General features: G+C 45.2%; 1 protein-coding gene and 1 non-coding gene across 2 annotated transcripts in view; one reads left to right on the top strand and one right to left on the bottom strand.

The window, feature by feature from the left end:
* The window catches only part of VAT1L (vesicle amine transport 1 like), a 166,179-nt gene that overhangs the window by 116,762 nt on the left and 26,695 nt on the right, over positions 1 to 22,722 (bottom strand). The window contains exons 2-3 of the mRNA XM_086350033.1: positions 18,099 to 18,228; positions 13,716 to 13,931 (exon numbers count right to left, since the gene is read on the bottom strand). Coding sequence (XP_086206159.1) covers positions 13,716 to 13,931; positions 18,099 to 18,228 — 346 coding nt within the window. The remainder of the gene's footprint in view (positions 1 to 13,715; positions 13,932 to 18,098; positions 18,229 to 22,722) is intronic.
* LOC147352964 (small nucleolar RNA SNORA15) lies at positions 14,589 to 14,750 on the top strand. The gene has a single exon (XR_015146728.1). It is a non-coding gene; the product is annotated as a small nucleolar RNA SNORA15 (small nucleolar RNA).

The following is a 22,722-nucleotide window of genomic DNA, read 5'->3' as shown; positions in this document are numbered from 1 at the left end:
AGTTGCTAAGTTGTGTCGGACTCTTTGTGACCACATAGACTGCAGCATTCTCCTCTGTCTCCTGGAGTTTGCTCAAGTTCACGTCCACTGAGTCAGTGATGCCATCCAACCATCTCATCCTCAGTCATCCCCTTCTCCTCCTGCTCTCAATCTTTCCCAGCATCAGGGTCTTTTCCAATGAGTCGGCTCTTCACATCAGGTGGCCAAAGTACTGGAGCTTCAGCTTCAGCATCAGTCCTTCCAATGGATATACAGGACTGATTTCCTTTAGGATGGACTGGTTTGACCTCCTTGCAGTGCAAAACACTCAAGGTACCACTCCCTCTTTCCATAAAAGCCAAGTCCAGACCTGACCTTGCATTAGCTGGACTCTTACTTTGACACCACATCCCAGCCCCAGGCTGAGCTCAGCACTGTCACCTCCCAAGGAAGAAGCCTCCAGGCTCCTCCCATCACCAAGGTCCCCTGCCTCTGTCTTCTTGTCAGAACAATGAAGCCCCAGCTCGGAAAGGCAGGGTGTTCAGGAGACAGGCTGACAGCCCAATGGAACTTGCTGTCAGCTCGCTGACATGCCTGGCATCCCCATACCCCTGACTCAGCCTGACCACGGCTCGACGTTTATAACAGAGAACAGGGGGCCCTTAGGTGGCCCTCCACTGCCCCCAGGATCACCACTGTTGGTGGGGGTGATGGTCCTTGGTCAGCAAGGAGGGAGTAAAAGGCCACCACCAGCTGATGTCAGAGCTACATGTGAGCAATTAGAGATGCCTGGGGAAACGTGTCATCGTCATGCAAGAGGGCTTGGAGTTGATGGTTAACTTTAAAAAAAATTATGTTTAATTGAAGGATAATTGCTTTAGAGTATTGTGTTGGTTTCTGCCATTCATCAACGTGAATCCATATAGCTCACTCCCGGTTTGAAGTGAAGTTATCGTAACCCCGATTTAGCCTGAGAATAACAAGGCAGAAAAAAAAGTGCAAAAACAAGCACGCTTATGTAATTTGAATATCTGTCTCCTTAAATCCATGCTGGACAGTCTAACATCATTTCCAACAGGACAATTAAAAATAGCTAAGTGGGCGTCATGTGCTGTGTTGACTACTTGTATAAATACTGAATGAGTTTTCTCATTTTACAAATGGGAAAAAATGAGACTTGTAAAAGAGATGATACATAATCAGCAAGTAGCAGGGCTGGGGTTTGAACCCACATCCAGGTGCCAAGGCCAGAGCCCTAACCTCATGAGTAGACATATTCTTTCCTTAGTGGCTGAGTATTTGGTCTGAACCTCTTCTGCCAGCTCACAAAAATGAATGCCTGCTCCAGGCAGAGGAACAGGACACGAATGCCAGACAGATTTTATGGATACAAAGTAAGCAATGAAGCCGAGGAGGATAAAAAGCATCCTTAGTGTCCAAATATTCCTTGTGGGCTATTTTTCTTGCTGTTTTACACTAAAGTGCGTCCCTTGCTCTCAGACCACAGACTCCCTCCCCTATCAAGAGTCAGTCCTTCCACCAGGCGGGCACGCAGCCCAGCAACATGGGATTGAGAAAAGCTCGACAGCGGAAGAGCTCACAGCTTTGAGACTTTGAAAATAACCATTCACTCCAGTGTGACACAGATGGGTACCATTTCATGAGGACTTCCCTCCTGCACACACGACAAGCTGGGTCCTACATCTGCTTTTATGAGCAAACATGGAAATGTTACAGGATAATTATGCCGTTATGTCTTCTCTTTGACGTAGGGCGTGACTTGGATAGAATCACAGTCACCATTTACCGTGCTCTCACTTGGGGTTGATGTTGTATTAAGGATTCCATTCTCTTGTTAACTGCATACCAATCTGAGGAGGGTTGTGCTATGATGTGAATTTTACACACGGGAAAACTGAGACTTAGATTAAGCACCTTGGTTAAGATCATCCAGTAAATTGTCGAAGTTGGGATGCAAATACAGGTTGGTTGAGTTTAAACCTCTGTGCCCTAAACCTAAACTAGCATACACTAATACAGAAGACTGAAATGAATACTAATTCTTTCTTTAATGCATGACATTTCACGTGCATTACCCACTACAATGCACCACCACCCAAATGACAGTGATATCTAATTCCTATTGAATTTTCCGAGTGTCAGGCTTATTAGAAGTTCCGTATCACTGATTCTCAAACTTGACCTTGCATTGGAGTCCCCTGGTGGGTTTGTTAAAACTCAGGTTGGAGAGTTGCCTGTAGATTCTGTCTCTTGACCTGCTGCTTCCATGCCAGAGTTTCAGACTCCATAGTTGGTCTGGGGTGAGACCCAAGGACTTGCATTTCTAACAACTTCCAGGTGATGCTGATGGTCTAGGAGCCATGCTGTGGGAAACCACAGCTCTATATGAATTTAATCACTGACTACTCACATCTCCACTTTCATCCTCATTGCAAAAATGAAGAAACCAAGGTCCTGAGGGTTAAGTAGCTTGCCCAAATAAAGAGAAATACGCCTTTAATCTGAGCTTCTCTTCTTTAAGCCAAGCCCGGAATAGCTTTATTTCTTTCTTCCTGATACTAAAAGCAAACCCCACCATAAGAGCTGAAAGCCCAGGGCCCAGTTTTCCCAGCTTGGGGCCATATTGCAAAGTTATTCTGATGTTTTGTCTGGTGTATATCCTGGGTTTAGTAATATCAAGTGGAGCCCAAATGGTTTAGGAGAAAGAAAGTATGCACCAGCCCCATTGTGTACACACTTATTCAGCCCACCAGCACTTACGAGCTGCTTCTGGGCACTCAGCAGTGCTCCAGACAACAGGAAGGATTCTCAGAAAGGAGAGAAGATAAGCTTCCAGAACTAAGCACAGGGTGGAGAAGCAAGGTCTAAAGGATGATCATTGTTGGAAATTCAACCAAGCAACCAGGCAGGCAAGCGGGGTATGATGATATGATGATGATAACTCATAACGGTCATCACAATAACTGTTGAGAGCCAGGTTCTCTGAAAAAGGACTCTGAGTGCAGACCTGCGTGCAGAGTGCTTATTGGGAAGTACTCGTGGGAACAGCATCTGCAAAGGAGTGAGGGAAGCAGAACTGGGCAGAGAGAGAAGTTGAGCTGTGGCACACCTGCAAAAGATGATCATGCCAGTCCCACAACTGTTTCAAAGATGGGTGAGTCCTACAGAGCTGTCTCTAGTCCTTCAGAGCTGTCTCCATGGATGCAAGGGGGCCGGGTTTCTGTAGCCCTGCGTCCAACAGTGTAGACAGGGGCTGCCCCAGCAAGGGGCAGAAACCTTGAGCAAGGCAGCTCCCTCCCTCGACAGCTATTACTGGGGAGGGGACACAGCCGTGAGTCATCAGTAGCCAAAGCTTCCGGCAGCTCGGGAAAATGTGTACCTCTGTTCTGAAGGGTGTTCTAGATGGCACAGCACAGCATCCCCTACAGTTTCATTAGGTAACGTTTGGGTACTTACTAGGTTTGGGCACTGTTTACATGTTTTACATATATTAATTTATTCAAGCCTCCCAACACTATGAGATAAGTATAATAACTCTACTATACACAAGGAAACTAACAAACAGCTAAGTAGTAAGTCATAGAAAGCAGGACTCAAACCCAGGAAGTCTGTTCCAAAGACTGAACATTTAACAACTGTTAACTGTTCCTCTGACTCTTATGAATTTAAAGAAGAGAATCATGGTGAGAGTGGATGAATAGGGAGGGGAGTTGGCGCTGGTGAGAGTGATAGGTAAGGAAGTTTTCATCTAGGAGGTAAAGATTGGCCACATCACAAGAGAGCATGACATCGGGCCTTAGAAACCAATGGGTCTATCTCAGTTTACAGGAGAAACATCTGGTCTACCTTATTTTACAGAAGCAGCATTGCATTACCTCATTTTACAGGAAAACCTAAGGCACAAGATGGGAAAAGGCTTACCTAGGACTACACTGTGATGTTGTCAGACCAAAGGATAGAGCCCTACATGCCTGAATCTCTGGCATTCAGGTATCCAGAGCTCTAATTACTCTAAAGAGAAGCTGAAGGACACTCTGGCCATCCCTCAATCACCCAGATTCCACCCTGACCCACTCAAATCTATTCACCCTTCAGCAATACAGAATCTTATAAAACTGTCAACCACAGGTTAAATTTCTGCTCAAAACCCTCCCATGACCCTGCATGGCTTTTAGGATAAGGATAAAATGGTCGTCATGCAAACACCTAATCTCAAAAATATACAAGCAACTCCTACAGCTCAACTCCAGAAAAATAAATGACCCAATCAAAAAATGGGCCAAAGAACTAAATAGACATTTATCCAAAGAAGACATACAGATGGCTAACAAACACATGAAAACATGCTCAACATCACTCATTATCAGAGAAATGCAAATCAAAACCACTATGAGGTACCATTTCACACCAGTCAGAATGGCTGCGATCCAAAAGTCTACAAATAATAAATGCTGGAGAGAGTGTGGAGAAAAGGGAACCCTCTTACACTGTTGGTGGGAATGCAAACTAGTACAGCCACTATGGAGAACAGTGTGGAGATTCCTTAAAAAACTGGAAATAGAACTGCCTTATGATCCAGCAATCCCACTGCTAGGCATACACACTGAGGAAACCAGAAGGGAAAGAGACACATGTACCCCAATGTTCATCACAGCACTGTTTATAATAGCCAGGACATGGAAGCAACCGAGATGTCCATCAGCAGATGAATGGATAAGAAAGCTGTGGTACATATACACAATGGAGTATTACTCAGCCATTAAAAAGAATACATTTGAATCAGTTCTAATGAGGTGGATGAAACTGGAGCCTATTATACAGAGTGAAGTAAGCCAGAAGGAAAAACATCAATACAGTATACTAACGCATATATATGGAATTTAGAAAGATGGTAACAATAACCCGGTGTACGAGACAGCAAAAGAGACACTGATGTATAGAACAGTCTTATGGACTCTGTGGGAGAGGGAGAGGGTGGGAAGATTTGGGAGAATGACATTGAAACATGTAAAATATCATGTAAGAAACGAGTTGCCAGTCCAGGTTCGATGCACGATACTGGATGCTTGGGGCTAGTGCACTGGGACGACCCAGAGGGATGGTATGGGGAGGGAGGAGGGAGGAGGGTTCAGGACGGGGAACACATGTATACCTGTGGCGGATTCATTTTGGTATTTGGCAAAACTAATACAATTATGTAAAGTTTAAAAATTAAAAAAAAATTTAAAAAAAATGGTCGTCATGCTGCCATGTGGTCATTCACCTGCCACTCACTCACTGTCCCTTCTTTCTCTCTTCTTCTCCTCTCTTGCCACATTCTGGTCAGTTTCCGGAACATATGCAGATTCCACATTGTTGATTATTCTTGTAACCTCCTAACCTCTTCCCTTCACTGTTTACACCTCCCCAGCTCCTTGTCATCCTTAAATAGCAGTCCTAAGTTTGGTTCCTAAGTACAGTCATCTCTGTTCCCCTAGACTAGGCGCTTAGACCTTGTATTCTATAGTCACAACACCATTTACTCCCTGCTTAGTGCCTATCACCACCACCATTGCTGATTGGTAAAGATGTATTATATCCATGAGACTGCAGGCTTCAGGACAGAGGCATTGGGTTAATGTTGCTCACTTTATAACACCCAGAGACTGACACAGTTACCTATCCTCAGGGCTTGTACTAGATAGATGAAGAAAGAAAGAGAGAGGGAGGGAGGGAGGAAAAGGGAAAGAGAGAGAAGGGAGGAAAGATGGAAGGAAGGGGAGAGAGAAAAAGACAAAGCAAAGAAGAAAAAAGGAAGGAACGAGAAAAAGATAAAAGCAAGGAAGGACAGAAAGAAATGGAGAGGGAAGAACAGAGACAGAAAGATACAGAGGAAAAAAAAGCAAGAGATAGAGATGCAGAGAAAGACAGATGCAGACAGAGGCAGAGCCAGGCACAGAGAGATGAGAGAGGCAGGGGCTGGCGGTGGGGAGGGCAGGGGATTATGAGCAAGTGTGGGGTGGAGGGTGGGAACAATGGGGAGCAGGGTGCGAGAAGGACTCGGGCTGGTGTGAGCAAAGGTGAGGCTGAGAGTTCATCTCTCTATCCAGTCAAATGGTTGAGGAGCCCAAGCGCGGTTTGAACAGGGACTGCGTGGGGGATTCTCTGGAGTTTCTCATAGAGTGAGCCACAGGATGGACACTGTCAGAGGGACCAGTGGCCAGCCGGGGATGGGTAGAGGGCGGGGACAACGGTTGACAGCCTGGTGGGTGCCCATGAGAACAGGCGAGGCTGCTTCTTGCTGTATACTGCACACTTGCCCAGCTGAACAGTTTTTTTTTTTTTTCATCTTAATATGGGCAATAATATTCTGAAAAGCAAGTGTGGCCTTTCAAGTGTGTTGCTGGGAAGTGGATGGGTCCCTGGGGTTATATAAACTCAGCAAGACTAGTCTGTCTGTCTGGAGTTCTCAGCGCATGTCCAAGGGCTGGAACTACGGAGGTACATTTTTCTTCATGTCTAATTATGTCTTATGTGTTTGAGGAAAGTGATGCTTGAAAAGGGGCTTGTGTGACAGCCCCGCTAATTCATGAGATCATTGTGCAGACACCTGTCTGGGAGGATGAACAAAGGATGCTGAGATCAGCTTTACCTGCCCCTTGCTCCAGGTTCCAACAACCAGCCGCCCGCTGACTGTATGATTTGTTGCTCTCTTGCTTCTGGCTGTTTAAGTACCACAGTGGCACTGAGTAATATTTTCTAACCAGAGAGTGATAATAATAACATGATGATAATAGTAATAATAGCAGCTGACACTGGACTTTCCTGTATGCCGGTTAGCTTGCAAAGCCCACTCCATAAACCTCTTTTAAAATGCTGTACAAAAACTGAGATCAATATTATATCCATTCTTTCAGATGAAGAAGTAAGATCCAAGGGAGTTAAAGCACTTATTCAAGGTCTCTCACCTGGAAAACAGAGAAGCTAGGATGAAAACCAGCTCAAACTTTGGAATCTGAGCACTTGAAGTTCTGTACTGTCTCTATAACTAACATAAATGCTGCCTTTTCCCCCTTCATTCCTTCTGCCCCTTTCTTCCTTCATTCCCTCTGCAAATACTCAGCAAGTAACCCCGGTATACTGGGCACTGGGCTGTGTGCTCAGGACATAGTGTTGAGGACTTCACACCATCCCTGCCTTCAGGGACACGGCAGCCTACAGCTTATTTCCAGCTGGGAAATTAACAAGAGGAGATGCTCCAGCACTAAATCTGCCTGCCTCTTGGAAGGCTGGTTGTATCAACGGATGGCCCCCTCCTCCTCCTGAAGATAGCTCAACTCTCCTGAGTAACCCCCCAGGCTGTCCTCAGCTCCTGGGGTGGGGGGAAAGCTCACCGACAAAACCCAGAGAGAGGAATCCATTCCACTTCATTCTAAGCAGAAGCTGGGTTTCTCTGCACATGGCCTCCCAGTACTTAAAAAACACGAGCTCTATATTCAAAGAGACCCAAGTACACATGCGAGCCCATCCTCTCTATGGCTGGGTGACCTGAAAGAGGTAACTCAACCTCTCTGTGTCTTAATTTCCTCTGTTATAACGGGGATGAAACAGTATCTACCTCACAGCCACTGTATGGAAATTACTGGACTCTATTTCAGCTCTTATTCCCTCATGATGTGATATATATGTTCAACGAATATTGAATAAACAAAGCCTCTGTCTCAGAGGCCAAATTTAACCTTTATAATGTTTATAATAAAGATAGTTTCTTTGGCTCACTCATGACTTACTGTAAAGAAGTTAAAAGCAACTAAAAATAAAGATCAAGTGAGGCTTATCCAGACATAGACCCAGCTTGGAAGAAATGTTTTTAGATATGTTTTTCTTAACCTAAGGTATATTGCTGACTTGTGAAAGTCAGGCAGTGGCAGCCAGCATCAGAGGTTTCCAGAAGCAGGGAGGTGGGGCCTGGTGCCACGACACATCTCTGCAGCATCTTTGACATTTAGGAGGGTGAGGGCCTGTTTCTAGGGGTCAGCGGTTACAGAATGAGGGTCTTATGCATCCCAGGGGGTCCTCAGGCCACAGCCCTTCCTGCTGATGGCTGAGATGCAGTTAATCATCATCTCTTCTATTATTCATGGATATGACATGGATATTTAAGGATATGACAGAGGCACTTTATCCTCTTAAAATTTTCAGAGATTCCGTTTCCAAGAATTGTAGGCTCCTGGGGATTCGGAGGTCTTGCTATGGTGTAGACCCTCTTATCCAGGGCATAGGGTAGGGGGCAGACAGAAGACAGGGGCGGTGCAGACAGTTTTGAGGCCGGCTCTGTGGGGCAATCTCAAGAGCGATGGATGGGGGAGTTCCTGGCCCTGGAATTCCGAGTTCAAATTTGATCCTTCCATCTAATGAACGGTTGTGGGCTTGGAAACAACTCTGAAACTCTGGATCTGGGAAATTACAATAACTCATTTTTACTGGGTGTTTATCACGTGCAAGTATACTGCTTCAAGTTCAGAGGTACCGCCTGAGGCTGGCCATAATGTTACCCCGCTTTACAAATGAGAAAGTCGACTCTCCAAGGGGTTGGAAGATGGAGCTGGGACTAAGCTCAGGGAGCCCAGCTCTAGAACTCATGGTCTGAAGTCTTCCCTGCTACGTACTCTCTCTTGGGGATGGTTGTTACGAGGGCTACATGAATTCTGTTTACAATGACCCTGGTACACAACTGGTGTGGGACACAACTGGATGTCTTTGTCTCCTTCTGGCTCTGAGATCTCATGCATGCACCCTCTAGTTGGATGCTGACGAGTACAGACTAAGAATAGCTGGACCATGGGATGATGGAGGGGGATATGGGTGAAACGGTCACAGGGCCTTGAAGAGGGGGCCTCATTCAACTAATAATGCACACCAGATGCAGAGAGGAAACCTGGAACAATATTCAGAATGTGGGATGGCATGAGCAAGACCGCCAAAGACGGCTTACTAGGCTGAAATTTACAAGATCCCTAGGAGTGATTTTTTTTTCTGAGATTAAATCAAGGATGGGACTCTCCTTAGCTCAGCATATACGTTTTCTAGGCCATAAAAAATGGCTTGCAACAGCGTTTTGGTTCACAAGTGTTTACTGCATTTATGATGTAGCAGTAACAAATCAGTGGTAAAGAATACACCTGCCGATGCAGGAAACACAGGTTTGATCCCTGAATTAGGAAGATCCCCTGGAGAAGGAGATGGCAACCCGCTCCAGTATCTTGCCTGGGAAATCCCATGGACAGAGAAGCCTGGCGGGCTACAGTCCATGGGGTCACAAAGAGTCGGACATGACTGAGCGACTGACAAAGACTTGATTGGGGCTTCCCAGGTGGCACTACTGGTAAAGAATCCAACACAGGAGATGCAAGAGACAGTGGTTCAGTCCCTGAGTTGGGAAGATCCCCTGGAGTAGGAAGTGGGCAACCCACTCCAGTATTCTTGTCTGAAAAATTCCATGGACAGAGGAGCCTGGCGGGCTAGAGTCCAAGGGGCTGCAAAGAATTGGACACGACTGAGTGACTGAGTACACACAGAGATTTGATTAGGTGTGTTATCTTCTCAGACCATCTGACTCTGCTACTGTCAGAGGAAATCAACAGCATCTTCAGAGATCGGATACAGCAGTGGAGACTTGGGCAATTTAGATGAGAAAGTGACTGGCTCTGGATTGAATTATTTCCCTATACGATATTAAAGTTTCTTTCCAAATCACGTTTAGGTTGGCATTTCTCACTTCCTGTCTGCAAATTCTGCTCCACAGCCTCTGATAAAGTCAGACAGAAGAAGTCTTGGTACCATGAGGACTACACACTTTATATAAACTCAGTTAAGCAAACTTTATCCTAATTAGGTTGAATCTGATTTGTCATCTGATCATCATCAAGTTAGGAACCATATACCCAGGCCACAGCCTTTTTGGCTCTTAGAAATGTCTATAGCTGGCACTAAAGTAGAAGATGAACAAATATGTGTTGAATGAATGAATAAATGAAGGAATGAATGATGGAGCTGTTGAGTGGAAAGAGAAGTGTGTTCTAATCAGCCAAAGGAGGGTGTGAATCCTAGTTTTGCAATTTATTACTGGCTTTTCACCATGAAAAGGGAAACAACCCAGAGAAAGTAGCTCTATGAATTCATTTCCTATTGTTGCTACAAAAAATTACCATCTAGTTCCATGGCTAAAAACAAATAAAACCAATTTATTCTGCCAGAGTTTTATATTGTAATAGGATATATATTACATTATATACAGAGGTTTTATATTGCAGTTCTGGAGATCAGAAATCCAAAATGGGTTGCCTGAGGCTAAAATCAAGGTTTTTAGCAGGGTTGTGTTCCTTTTGGAAGCTCCAGGGGAGTCCCTTTCTCTGTCTCTTTCAGCATCGAGGGACTGCCCACAGCCCTTGGCTTATGGTCTCTTCCTCCATCCTTGAGGCCATCAGTGTAACAGCTCTGAATCTCCTTCTGACTCTTTTTATCAGACCCACCTGGATAATTCAGAAGGGTCTCTCCACCTCAAGGTCCTTTCCTTAATCCCATCTGCACAATCCCTTTTGCTGTATAAGGGATTAGGACGTGGATGTCTGGGGTGGGGTGGGGGGAGTCAGGGATGGAGAGAGAAAGAGAGACTCACCCTGCCTACCACAGCTGTGCTGTGCACCAAGTCGCTTCAGTCACGTCTGACTCTTTGTGACCCTATGGACCATAGCCCACCAGGCTCCTCTGTCCATGGGATTCTCCAGGGAAGAACACTGGAGTGGGTTGCCATTTCCTCTTCTAGAGGATCTTCCCAACCCAGGGGTTGAACCCATGTCTCATGTCTCCTGCTGCCCACTGCAGCTGAGCCAAATTTATCCAATGGTGATGGGCAACACCCTGTACCTTTCCAGAGCATCACAGATAGCTCATGAAAAGTACTCCCCAGGGAGCCCACCCCCCCATCATGAGGGCAGTGGCTGGCTGTCTTCTTGGGAGGAATCTAGGTCTGCCCCGGAGGTGGCCCGCTGGTCTTTCCACCATGGGGTGGTGACATGGTCTGGGCTCCCTTCAGAACCTGTTGGTTTTTTATAAGACTGTGTCAAGTCCACCCCATCTCACTTGAGTGTTCACATATGTGGATATGTGCTTGGCAAAAAGACTTTCCTCTCATGGTAACCTTGAACTCCATGCTGCATGCGTATTTGTGCATGCTAAGTCATTTCAGTTATGTTTGATTCTTTGTGACCCTATGGACCGTAGCCCATCAAGCTCCTCTGTCCATGAGATTCTCCAGGCAAGAACCCTGGAGTGAGTTGCCATGCCCTTCTCTAGGGCATCTTCCCAACCTAGGGATCGAACCCGTGTCTTTTGTCTCCTGCATGGGCAGGCAGGTTCTTTATCATTGGTGCTACCCGGGAAGCCCCCATGCCACATACCACCCATCAAATCTTGATTGGGAAAAATGCTATTTAGAGACCCAAGCACCTGAGAGCTGGAAGTCCAACCCCACCCTTCAAGTGTCCTTGGGTTTAGCCAGACCACATCCTTTTGGCCCCAGGCTATTCACTTTCACTAAACTTTGCTTTACTTAGTGCTATTAGATTATGAAACAAGCACACCATAAGAAGCAGCATCACAGGAGAAGTTGCATTTATGGTAACTGTTCTGTGAGTGGATGTTCATTACATGTCAGCATACATTTCTTATGAGAAACGACAGATAATTATCCCTGGCCTTAAAATCAGCACTGGGATTTCCCTGGTGGCTCGGTGGTTAAGACTCTGGGCTTTCACTGCAGGAGCATGGGTTTGATACCTGGTGGAGGAACTGAGATCCCACAGCCTGCATGGCCTGGCCAAAAGCAAAGTAACTAACAAACACCCCAGTACTGGTTATGGTTTTCCTGGTGACTGGTTTATCTCCATCAAATGAACACAAGTGCACATGGCTGATCATTTTTCTCCCTTTGCACAACCCACTCTTAGGAAGCCAAGAAGCTTCAGCAAAGCTATAAGACATCAAAGCCTGCATTATATGCCCCATTAGTTATCTACCCTCGTTGTCCCCTCCCCAGTTCCTTCCTGTTTCACATTTTTTTTCTTACTGTCCTTTAGTTTAGTTCAGAGTTTAGTCCTTTCGTGTCTGTGAGCCCAGAATAAGGCATGGTAAGAACTTCTGTTATTTCCCAAGACGTTTTTTTCTCTTTTGTGAGACCCAGGTCCCTGATACATTTCTCTTGGTTCCAAGAAGAACAAACTCAAATGAAAAACAAAAAATCAAAACATATAACCAAACAACGTCAATGCCGATGTTTCGACACAGACTCTCAGCAGAACTGAATCCAGCTCCACTGTAAAGCCTGGCACTGAGGCTGATAAAAGGAAAACAGGTCTCACACGTTACGTGCCGAGCACACCGAGCTCATAAATACCAGCGTTCTAAATGGCTTGCTTGCTGTTAACAGATTCACTGGCACTGAAATCCATTTCTTTTCTGGGGGATATTTAACTTTTATTGTATCTTTACTCATGGTCAAAAGACATTGGCAAATTTGCTAAAGTGATTGAAGATATTCTTCTTAAAGGCATTCCTTGTCTTCTTGGAAAGGAAAACCAGAAATGAGTTGTACAGTATATAAGGTTTTGGTAGTTGTAGAAAGCCAAGATTAAAAACAAAAAAAAACAACCTTAGTAGAACCACCAATGAAAAAAATCTTTAAGATATACGCAACCTAAGAGTTCATCTCTGAGTTCATAAAACAACAGAATCCTCAACCCCAAGAACCTCTCACGCCCTACTGGACAGTGTATCCAGACCCTCTCTTTTTAATCTCTATCCCCATAGAGCCCAAGACGTAGTATGTATTCAATGCACAGTCACTGAATTAGTGAGTAACATCTCACTCTCTGTCCATGGAATTTCCCAGTCAAGACATGACTAGTGACTGAGCACAAGTACCTCTCATTCTCAAAGGTTGGAGTTCTCCTCCAACCCCAAGACACCTAGGGGAACACAGTGCTTGCCCTGGGGCAGGTTGGCAGTACATATGATGTGACTGGTACTGAGATCCATCCAAACCATGAAAGAAATCTCTGCCATTCCTGAGCTCCAGGGCAGCAATTTTAATTTCCTTTATTTCTTCCCTTGTCAAAACATGCCTTACAGGTGACATTCCTACAAGCAACCGCTCTCATGGGTAGACTTAGGTTAAAGTGCCATTCCCACTGTGCTAGTACAATCTCCATCTGCCTCCCTGCCACTCAAGAAAATATATCAGAACACAAATGAACAAGGACACCATTACTCTGGGAAGTATCACGAATTTGTGGCAACTTACTGAAAAGAGTAAAGCCTCCGCCATTTTGGCATTTCAGATAATGTTAGTAGTACATGACCTACGGAGCATCTCACAGTGATTGACATGAAGGTTCACTGGGATGCCAAGGCTGAGAGTGAGTGCTTCTCTACAGAATCCACCACTGAGACACACCATCTAAGAGATCTTTCCAAACTCCAGAGAAACCATCTCTGAGGCTCACATTAACCCCAACACATTCGTCCTTATGAACTCTGCCACTCACGTGAGATTCAGGAGAACCACAGTGATCATCTCTACGAATGGACACAGCTCACAAAGAAACATCATCAACCGCGTGTCACTCCACTCTCTCCACCCTGACCTCGGGGAGGAGGACGCACAGCAGCCCACTCACCACGCCGCCGCCAGCCGAGTGTATGAGCACAGACATCCCTTCTCGGAGGTTGGCGACTTCGAAGAGCATCATGTAGGCGGTGACGAAGTTCATGGGGAAGGCAGCGGCCTCAGAGAAGCTCATGTCCTCGGGGATCTTGTAGACAAATTCCACAGGTGTGCACACTACCTCTGCCCAGGCGCTGTAATTGACAAATGCCATGACGCGGTCCCCGATCTGGCGAGAGGGAAGCACGGCGTGAGTGGAGGTTTCTTAGTCTTTTTTGAGAGATTTCTCAAGTACACTTAATGATCTAGCAAAAACTGTAGAGTCCTTCCCAGGGGGGGAAAAAAAGAAACCTCAAACCCTAAAATATGCACACCTTCACCTCACCTGCCTTTTGAGGCATTTGTGGATGCTCTGAACCAATCTCTGCAAGCTTCCCAGAGGCCATGGAAGCCCCGGTCTGTATCCCTCTTCCGGAGCATAAATATCGACGTGCACCACGTTGCACGCCTTGGAATGTTAGCGTCAGAAGGTCACATTACCGATCCGACCTCTCATCTAATCTCCCTGTTTCAGGACGTGGAGGGTCAAAGGGGCAGGGCTGGGAGTCAGTCTGCTCTCTTTGGTTCTCTCCCAGCCCGTATTGATTCCCTGCCAGGCTAGTTCACTGCAGTATTTGCGTCAAAGGTTAGCACCGGATTACCGATGGCATTAGATGTGAAACGTGGTGCGTCAGAAAAGTCATGTAAATCTGAGTGCAGGGAATTGAATAAAAGCAACCAGGCTCAGAGAGAAATAGGAGACTGCCCGCGGGTGTGAGGAGCACACGTATTATACGGCAGGCGTTGTCCTAAGGCTGTCACTTGGTTTACCTCCTGATCGGATGAGGCAGGGCTGAAGACTGCGGTTTTTTTAAATCAGTGGTTTACATAGCCAGACACCAGGCAGAAAAGAAAAGAGTGGTCTTCCCTTTAAAGTGGTTATAATCATGTGCTAAGTTTTTTTTTTTTCCCCCCCCATAACATATCATTATTCAAGGGAAATACAAAGTAAACCATCACGAACAGCTTATGAGTTGCCAAGTGGTAGTTCAATGGAACCATTCTGCTATCTGACGTTAGGCTTGTACTGTGACTCTTCAATGCAATATTCAAATTGTTACTGTCACAGTGATTTCTCAGTAAACTAATGGCTTCCATATATCTGTGTTTTAGTTTACTTTTTTTTTTTTTAGTAATTGATTCTACTGTTTTCTTCTAGTTTAGCCTTTCTCTTTTACCTCTGTTCAACAAACTACAACAAAAGCCTCCCATGAGACTGGTTTCTTTTTATAGCTCCATATTACAGATGAACGATGAGAGTTTTTTGCAGACACTTAAACTGAAGCAAAGAGAAGATCACGTCACTGATCTGACCCAAAAGTCATGCAGCCAGAGAGCAGCTGGACCTGGATGCGAACATAGCGAGGCTGACTCCAGATACAAATAGTTCATTCATTACACCTAAGTGCTACAAAGAAGACACTGAGTTATATAAGAGTGTGCAACAGGGGAAACCCACCAAGTCTGGGAATATTAGTCTAAGGTCTTTAAGTTCCAGTTTCCTTGGCTCTTACATGGGTTTAATATTAGGAACGGCTCCTTATGAGATTAAATAAAATAATAAGCAAGCAACCTACATGGCATGGTGCATGTAAACTGAGCAAAGAACAGTCAGTGCCAGCTCTTAAGAAGCCTGGTTCCTGATCTCCCATGGAATTCACACTTTAATGATCGAAAGCTAAATCTGTGACCCACTGAGTTTCATGAAGCAGAGGAAGAGCTGTCTAGTGAGGAAACTGATGGGTGGGAGAGGCTGTCTCATGGGCAGTGAGGGTCAATCCTTGGAAGCATTGAGAATCAAAGGATGCTGTCAGGAACATCATGGCTTGGACCAGAGGATCGCTCAGGTCTAATACCGGCATCCTCCTTTTTCAGAGTCATGCAAACCTAAAGCTCTGTCATAGCACCACAGAGTAGCTGATGACGTGCGGTGTAAACAGAGTGTGGGAAAAGAGCATCTCAACCACCGTGACAGTGATGGTCATACCACCCCAGACCACCCTGACAGTAATGGTCGTGCCATCCAGCAGAGTTGTCTGCTCCAGAGGCCTCTCATTTCATTATCAAAACGTCAAAAAGAGGGGTCAGCCATCAGATAAACCCTAATCTCAGAGTCCAGAGGTGGGAAACTTTTTAAAAAATATCTAATTCACCTCATTATTTGATTCTGTTAAGGAAAAGAAATTAGTTTTTGGCAACGCAGCCCAAATGATTCCTTTTCTGCAGTGCTCCCGGCAATAATTTTTCAAGGCTTCCTTGTAATCGATCAAGCCAAGACAGCTAGCTATTCCATGTGTTGCTGTGTGGAATTCTATCTCCAACATGATTGAAAATCATAAGTCAGTAGAGGGCATATTAGTATTGGCTTTTCTCCCCAATCACGCCCTGACTAGAAACCCGTAGGTGGCTTCTTTTATTAGTGCAGCTGAAAGGACTGGAGGAGGGGTGGAGGAGATGATGGATCAATCTGACAATAAGCAAGCCAGGGCTAACTAGCAAAAGAAAGATCATACATAAGGGAAAATATATATAAACAGGCACAGTGATTCCTCCCTATAAACCAAGGTCAACCCATCCCTAAAATGATGGGTTGTTTATCCAGTGCTCAGGATTGATAGAGCAAACAGTATGCTCTTTTCCTTTGGGACCACGTGGAGGAATGAAGAACAGATTGTATTTCTTATACGCAGCATTTTCAGGGAGAGACGGTGCTGCCTCTGGTTATATTGCCTACCTGGGGACAGAAAATGTAAAGTCATATAGAAGAAAAGAAAAAGCACAATTACTTCTCTCTGAACGTTTTTCTGCCGTGTTATCTGGAAACCACTGACAAAAAGACAGATGAGCTGGTTGAGGGGTCCAGACATTCATCATAATGAATTTGGAGCATATTGATATTTTCAAAGTATACTGAGGCTCTGAGGCACTGAGACCAAGCAGCAGGCTCAAAATCGATTCCGAGGGGATTTTGGCATTGCCTTTTACAGGATTTTTCTTCCTGTATTAACCATCCAATGCAGCATTTGCAGGTGGGGAGGAGGGGTAAAGATTGTGGGACTGTAGGAAGAATCAAAACTCTCTAGTGGTTTGAATTCAGGTTCACCTTCTACTTGTTCTCATTCTGACCGCATGGAAAACTACCAAACCCTTCTGAACTTCATCTCTAAGGGGATAATAATCTTTACGTTGCAGGGTTGTGATGGGGCTGAAAAACAGTAACTTGCCCATGTTTCTGGTTATGATGGATTCTCAAGTGTGAGGTCTCTTTGTCTCTCCGTGGGGAAGCACTAAAGTTTAATGAGAGCTCTTATGCCTGATTTCCAATGGCTTTTCTTGCTCTCAACTACCACAATTTTGTATAGTTGATTTGCCCATAGGTTTTTCAGTTTTCATAGACCAGATCCTATTTGATTTGCATGGTAATGGTAAATAGGATATTTCCAGTGATTAAAAATTTTGTTATTGGGAGTTATGTACATGTACAAAAACAGAATTATATAATAACCCTTTGTAGACTTGTCTTACTCCCCAAGCCACCAACCCATAGCCAATTCTGTCTTATTGTCAGATAACTCTACCCTTTGTCTTTACATTTTTCATCCAAAAATGCCCTTTCTCAATGTCTGAAATAATGACTTATAAGTGATTAGAAGAAACAGAGGCTATTTCTCACCAACCTTTGCATTTTGTAATTAACTTCTGAGCCTGATGTGATGGCGAAATGGGAGCCACGAGTAGAGAGAGGAGGGGTGTACGCTTGGTTAACCCATGGCCAAATCCATAGTTGTATTCATCTTAATCTTTTTAAAAAAACATTTTTCTTTTTAAAAATCTTTTTAATAGCTATAAAGTGAATAAAGGGGATGTTAAGGTTTCCCCTGGCCACTTCACCAGACTGTTGCGAGGAGTTGTAATAAGATGGTCCCTGAGAAAGGCATGAAACACTGGGAAAGTCCTATCACTTATGAATATCGTGTGTGAAACAGATAGCTGATGGGAGCCGCTGACGGCACGGGGGGCTCCAGGCCATGCTCTGTGAGGGGTGGGGCGAGGCTGGGGGAGGTTCAGGAGTTGGGGACATATGTGTGCCCACGGCTGATTCACTCGTATGGCAGAAATCAACACACTACTATCGGGCAATTATCCTTCAATTGAAATAAATTTTAAAAAGCAAATAACAAGAAGACATGTTACAGATGATTTCAAATGCATTTTGCATAATGTTTTGTTTAATCTTGTATTATTTCAATAGATTCCAGATAAATATCACCCTTTCAGTCAGAAGTCAAAACATTACCTCAAATCCTTTAACGCTGTCCCCTAGGGCTTCAACAATCCCAGAACACTCAAATCCTGGCACCAGCGGGGTCTTGGGAGGGGTGTCGATATTCCCCTGGCGCACCATCAAGTCAATGAAGTTTAAACCACTGTAAACAGCAAAATGAAAAGAGAGAAATTCACGATGAGATGGAAAGAAAGCACTGGCTTGACTCTTCTTTCCTTCCCATCCCCTCCCTCCCCTTCCTCCCCCAGTTCCTCTCTTCTTTCTTTTTTAACTTTCTGGAAAAATGTGTCTAATAATAACGTTACTTAGCTAGATGTCACCAAGAAAGCAAAACAATTACCTCTCTAGACAACTCATGCTTTCTCAGCCCTTCAAATGGCATCTGCAGCGTTCATGCTCTAATTCAAGAGAGAGCCTCGTTGTCCCCACTCACAGCCTCCTTACTCTAACTCTAAAAATGTATTGACCAGCCTGGTCATTAGCCATTCTAGCACTTAATTGAGGGGAAAAAAAATACTAGGAAGAGCTTATAAGAAGAAACACAGAAAGCAGCCAGACATAATGGCCACCCACCTATCTATGAAAAAGAAAGAGAGAAAAAGATCTAACTTAAAAGGTCTCAAATAGACTGTCACAAGTAGCTCAGCTGGTAAAGAATCCACCTGCAATGCAGGAGACCCCGGTTCCATTCCTGGGTTGGGAAGAGCCTCTGGAGAAGGGACAGGCTACCCACTCCAGTGTTCTTGGGCTTCCTTTGTGGCTCAGCTGGTAAAGAATCCACCTGCAATGTGGGAGACCTGAGTTCTATCCCTGGATTGGGAAGATCCCCCGGAGAAGGGAACGGCTACCCACTCCAGTACTCTGGCCTGGAGAATTCCAGGGTCACAGAGTCAGACATGACTGGGCAACTTTCGCTTTCACTTTCAACCATGTCACAGACCTACACCAGCACCGCGACATAAAGGCCAGCCGTAATGGTGACCGTGAGCCATCAAGAGACCAGGCTGGGTGCGCCTGCAGGACGGTGACTCGAAAGAGAGAGGTCAAAGGGACAGGCCAGTGGGTGTGGGAAGACTGGAAGGCTTGTTTCAAAAACCTGAGTTGTCTCTGGCTGAGAGAAATTGTTTGGTATTCTCTATAGACATATTACTTTTGAAGTAAGAAAGTTATCATTAAACTATATCAAAGTCATTGCCTTGGAAATCCACATACTTGATTGTAATGATGCTACCAATGTTCCAAACTATTGGTTGTTTTTTTAAGAGCTACAATTGAGAATTGCATTTAACAGCTGTGAAGGAATGAAGTGAGAAAGCATGTATGTGAAATACACGAGCATGTATTTTTTTCGCACATGTGGCTCTAACGTACTTCCTGTTTTCACAAGCTGCCATCTAAGGAAGACATGGGTTGGAGAAACCGAAGTCCTCGGTCTGGCCCAAGGCCTATTGGCCTCTGACCACAGCTTCTCTCGCAAGCAGAAGACTTGAACTCTTTCTTAAACACAGCTTGTCCGTTTCTTCCTCGGCCTCTTTGCAGCCAGGGACACAGGACGTCTACCTTCCACCTCTGGTCTCCACTTGTCAGTCTCATCCATAGCAATGGACAGGGGCAAGGAGGGTGACTTCCTTGAAAGGCGGATTAGAGTCACCCCTTTCTCAAGGTTTTTCTAGCCATAAATGAGGCCAGATTCACATATTCCCCCCACCGAAGTATCTCTGACGTGTGCCCTTTCTGAAGACAGCTGCATGCCTCACACTTCTTGGCTCCCAGAATACCTGGCATGCCTCATACCCACAGCAACACAGTAGGTACTCAAGCAACACACACTGAATCAAAGAATATTCATGAATATTCAAAAACACGTGCTGCCAGGTTGAGTACTAACACCTTTTAGAAAACAGCCAAGGGATGCTCAGAGTCATGGACACCCTTCTGAAATGTGTGTGTAGACTTCCAACAATCCTGTTTCGACGTTTAATAGTTCTTAGGGCCACTTAGTAACCAAAATGTTCTCCAATAATGTGGCTGAATAAAGTCTCAATTCCACGACTTCTCCCTGGGTAACCTTGGGTCGGTTATGCAACCTCTCTAAGCCTCAGTTTCCTCATCTGTGAAATGGGAGTTATGAGAGCACCCGTATCACAGGGTTGTTGGGAAAACTGATGAGAGTCAGGCATTGTGCCAAGTAAAAAGTACGTATTCAATAATAATAATATCTGTGTCTTCTATTAAGAAGGCTGAAGTGTGAGATATATTTTGGGAAGATTGCCATTAAATGAGAGTGAAAAATCGTTTCAGAGCTGAAATGGGAAAACTTGAGCTATCTGTAAGCTTCGCTTCTGTGAAATAGCCCATTTTCCGACACAATCAAATAAATAAAACATCACTGTATAACAATAAAAGGAATTTCTACGTCCCAAATCAAACACTCCATCTCATGTCACACATATTTCAGCTCACCGTGTTATATCCTCCATGTGAAAACTTATGATTTCCCAAGACCCCTGATGGAGAAATGGCAGAAGAGATGACTTGACAGTGCTGTAAACGCGCCAGCCCCTTGGACAAGGTTTCAGCCGAGATGCCTGTCGCACTGCTCTGTAGGGCAGCCTTCAGTTTCCATCCAGCATGAAGTGGGTGCAGTGATTATAAATGAGGAGGCAGCTACTCAATGCCAGAGAGAAGGGCCAAGACTTATAGAGCCTTATATAAGGGCTTAGCCTCTATAAGGGCCAAGACCTTATAGAGCCAGGAGCACCCCGTTTTCTCAGTGAGGCATGCACTCAGGATTGTGGAGGAAGCCAGTCACCTTCAGCATGGAAACATGAAGGAGGTGTGTCCCACGTGAGGGGGGATGGGTCAGTGTTGTTTATCTCAGCAGAGAGGAGGTGACGAGGTGGTGACGAAGCACCTTTATGCTACATCAGACCTGTTTCATGGTGTCTGCCCATGCACCTCCTCCTCAAATGGAGCCAGCCAGCATTTACTGAGGGCTTCATTTGGGGCAGAAACTGGGATAAACATTTTCCTTTTGTTATTTAAGACTCAACAACACTCCTACAAAGTATGAACTATCATACCCACTTTTCAGATGAGGAAACTTAGGCTCAACAAGTTACTTGTGTAAAGTCTCATCTGTGGAAACTGTTGAAGTCAGGATTCAAATCCAAGCCAAGTCCAGAACCTGGGACCTCACAGATGACACCCTAGTCCCTCTTCACAGGGACTCCATCCACTGCCCTTGATGAAGGGGGCACATCCAGGGCCCACATTTATAACTTCCTATCTCTTTGCCAGCTGACACTACCAGTGGTTGGACCCAGTGTTGGAGGAGTGGCCAATCCTAGTTTGAGCAGGAGTGCATGCAGCATAAAGCAAATGAGCTGGTCCAAGAACTGGATCTCAGAAACCATGAATTGGAAAACATGCATCAAGAGAACAACTTGGTACCAGAGAGGATGTCAAAAGGTAGGACTGAGCCAGGTCGCAGAGCCAACCCAGCAGCTTCCACCAGGGTCAGCTATACACACCTCACTGCTGAATTATCAAGGCTGGAAGAGCCCACTCTCGACCTGTGGTGCCTCCTTGCCCCATGTGCCCCCTGCCGTCAGATACCTAAGGGGTCCTTGGATACTTCACATATGTGTTTATAACAGAGCTCTTCGTTGGGTTATGTGTGTGGTTTCTGCCTCATGAACCCAAAATACAAATGAAAACAAATACTAGAATCAATATCCGTAAATCACTCACTGGACAACCATTAATGACCTCATTTTTTTTCCCCCAAGCAAAACAACTAACATTGTTTAGCAATAATAAGTTCCTTGCCCAAGACCACACAGACAGTGAATGGTGAAGGAAAGGACTTAAACTTGGGTCTGTCAAACATGTTTTTCTTCCCACTCCCTCAGGAAAAAACACAGGGAGAGGCATATCAAGCCATGCATCATCATTATAATAGTTTCTAATTTTCTCTAAAATTCCCTGGTGGCTCAGATGGTAAAGCGCCTGTCTACAGTGCAGGAGACCTGGGTTCAATCCCTAGGTCGGGAAGATTCCCTGGAGAAGGAAACGGCAACCCACTCCAGTACTCTTGCCTAGAAAATCCCATGGACAGAGGAGCTTGGTGCAGGCTACTGTCCATGGGGTCGCAAAGAGTCGGGCACGGCTGAGCGACTTCACTTTCCCCTTTGGGAATTCTGAGGCGGGGGGCAACGACTATGCCTGATGATTCGGGCCCACACCAGGGGTGACTGTCATATGTCTTTCTTGCTGACTTTTTATGTGACTCTCTTAAACATCTGAAGTGAAGTGAAGTGAAGTCGCTCAGTCGTGTCCGACTCTTTGCGACCCCATGGACTGTAGCCTACTATGCTCCTCTGTCCATGGGATTTTCCAGGCAAGAGTACTGGAGTGGGTTGCCATTTCCTTCTCCAGGGGATCTTCCTGACCCAGGGATCGAACCCAGGTCCCCTGCACTGTAGGCAGATGCTTTACTGTCTGAGCCACCGGGGAAGTCCACCAGGGAAGTCCTTAAACATCTGAGGGCACTGCAAAAAGAAATAGTACTGCAAGGTGCTCGATGCAAAAATGCAACCCTGTGTTTCTCCAAGACGGATACAGTTAGAAAGGT

Source organism: Bos grunniens, chromosome 18, assembly GCF_055505025.1.
Source record: "Bos grunniens cultivar Pamir isolate PY7600 chromosome 18, Bosgru_T2T1.0, whole genome shotgun sequence".
Classification (NCBI taxonomy): Eukaryota; Metazoa; Chordata; class Mammalia; order Artiodactyla; family Bovidae; genus Bos; species Bos grunniens.
This window is presented reverse-complemented; position numbering and strand designations above follow the sequence as displayed.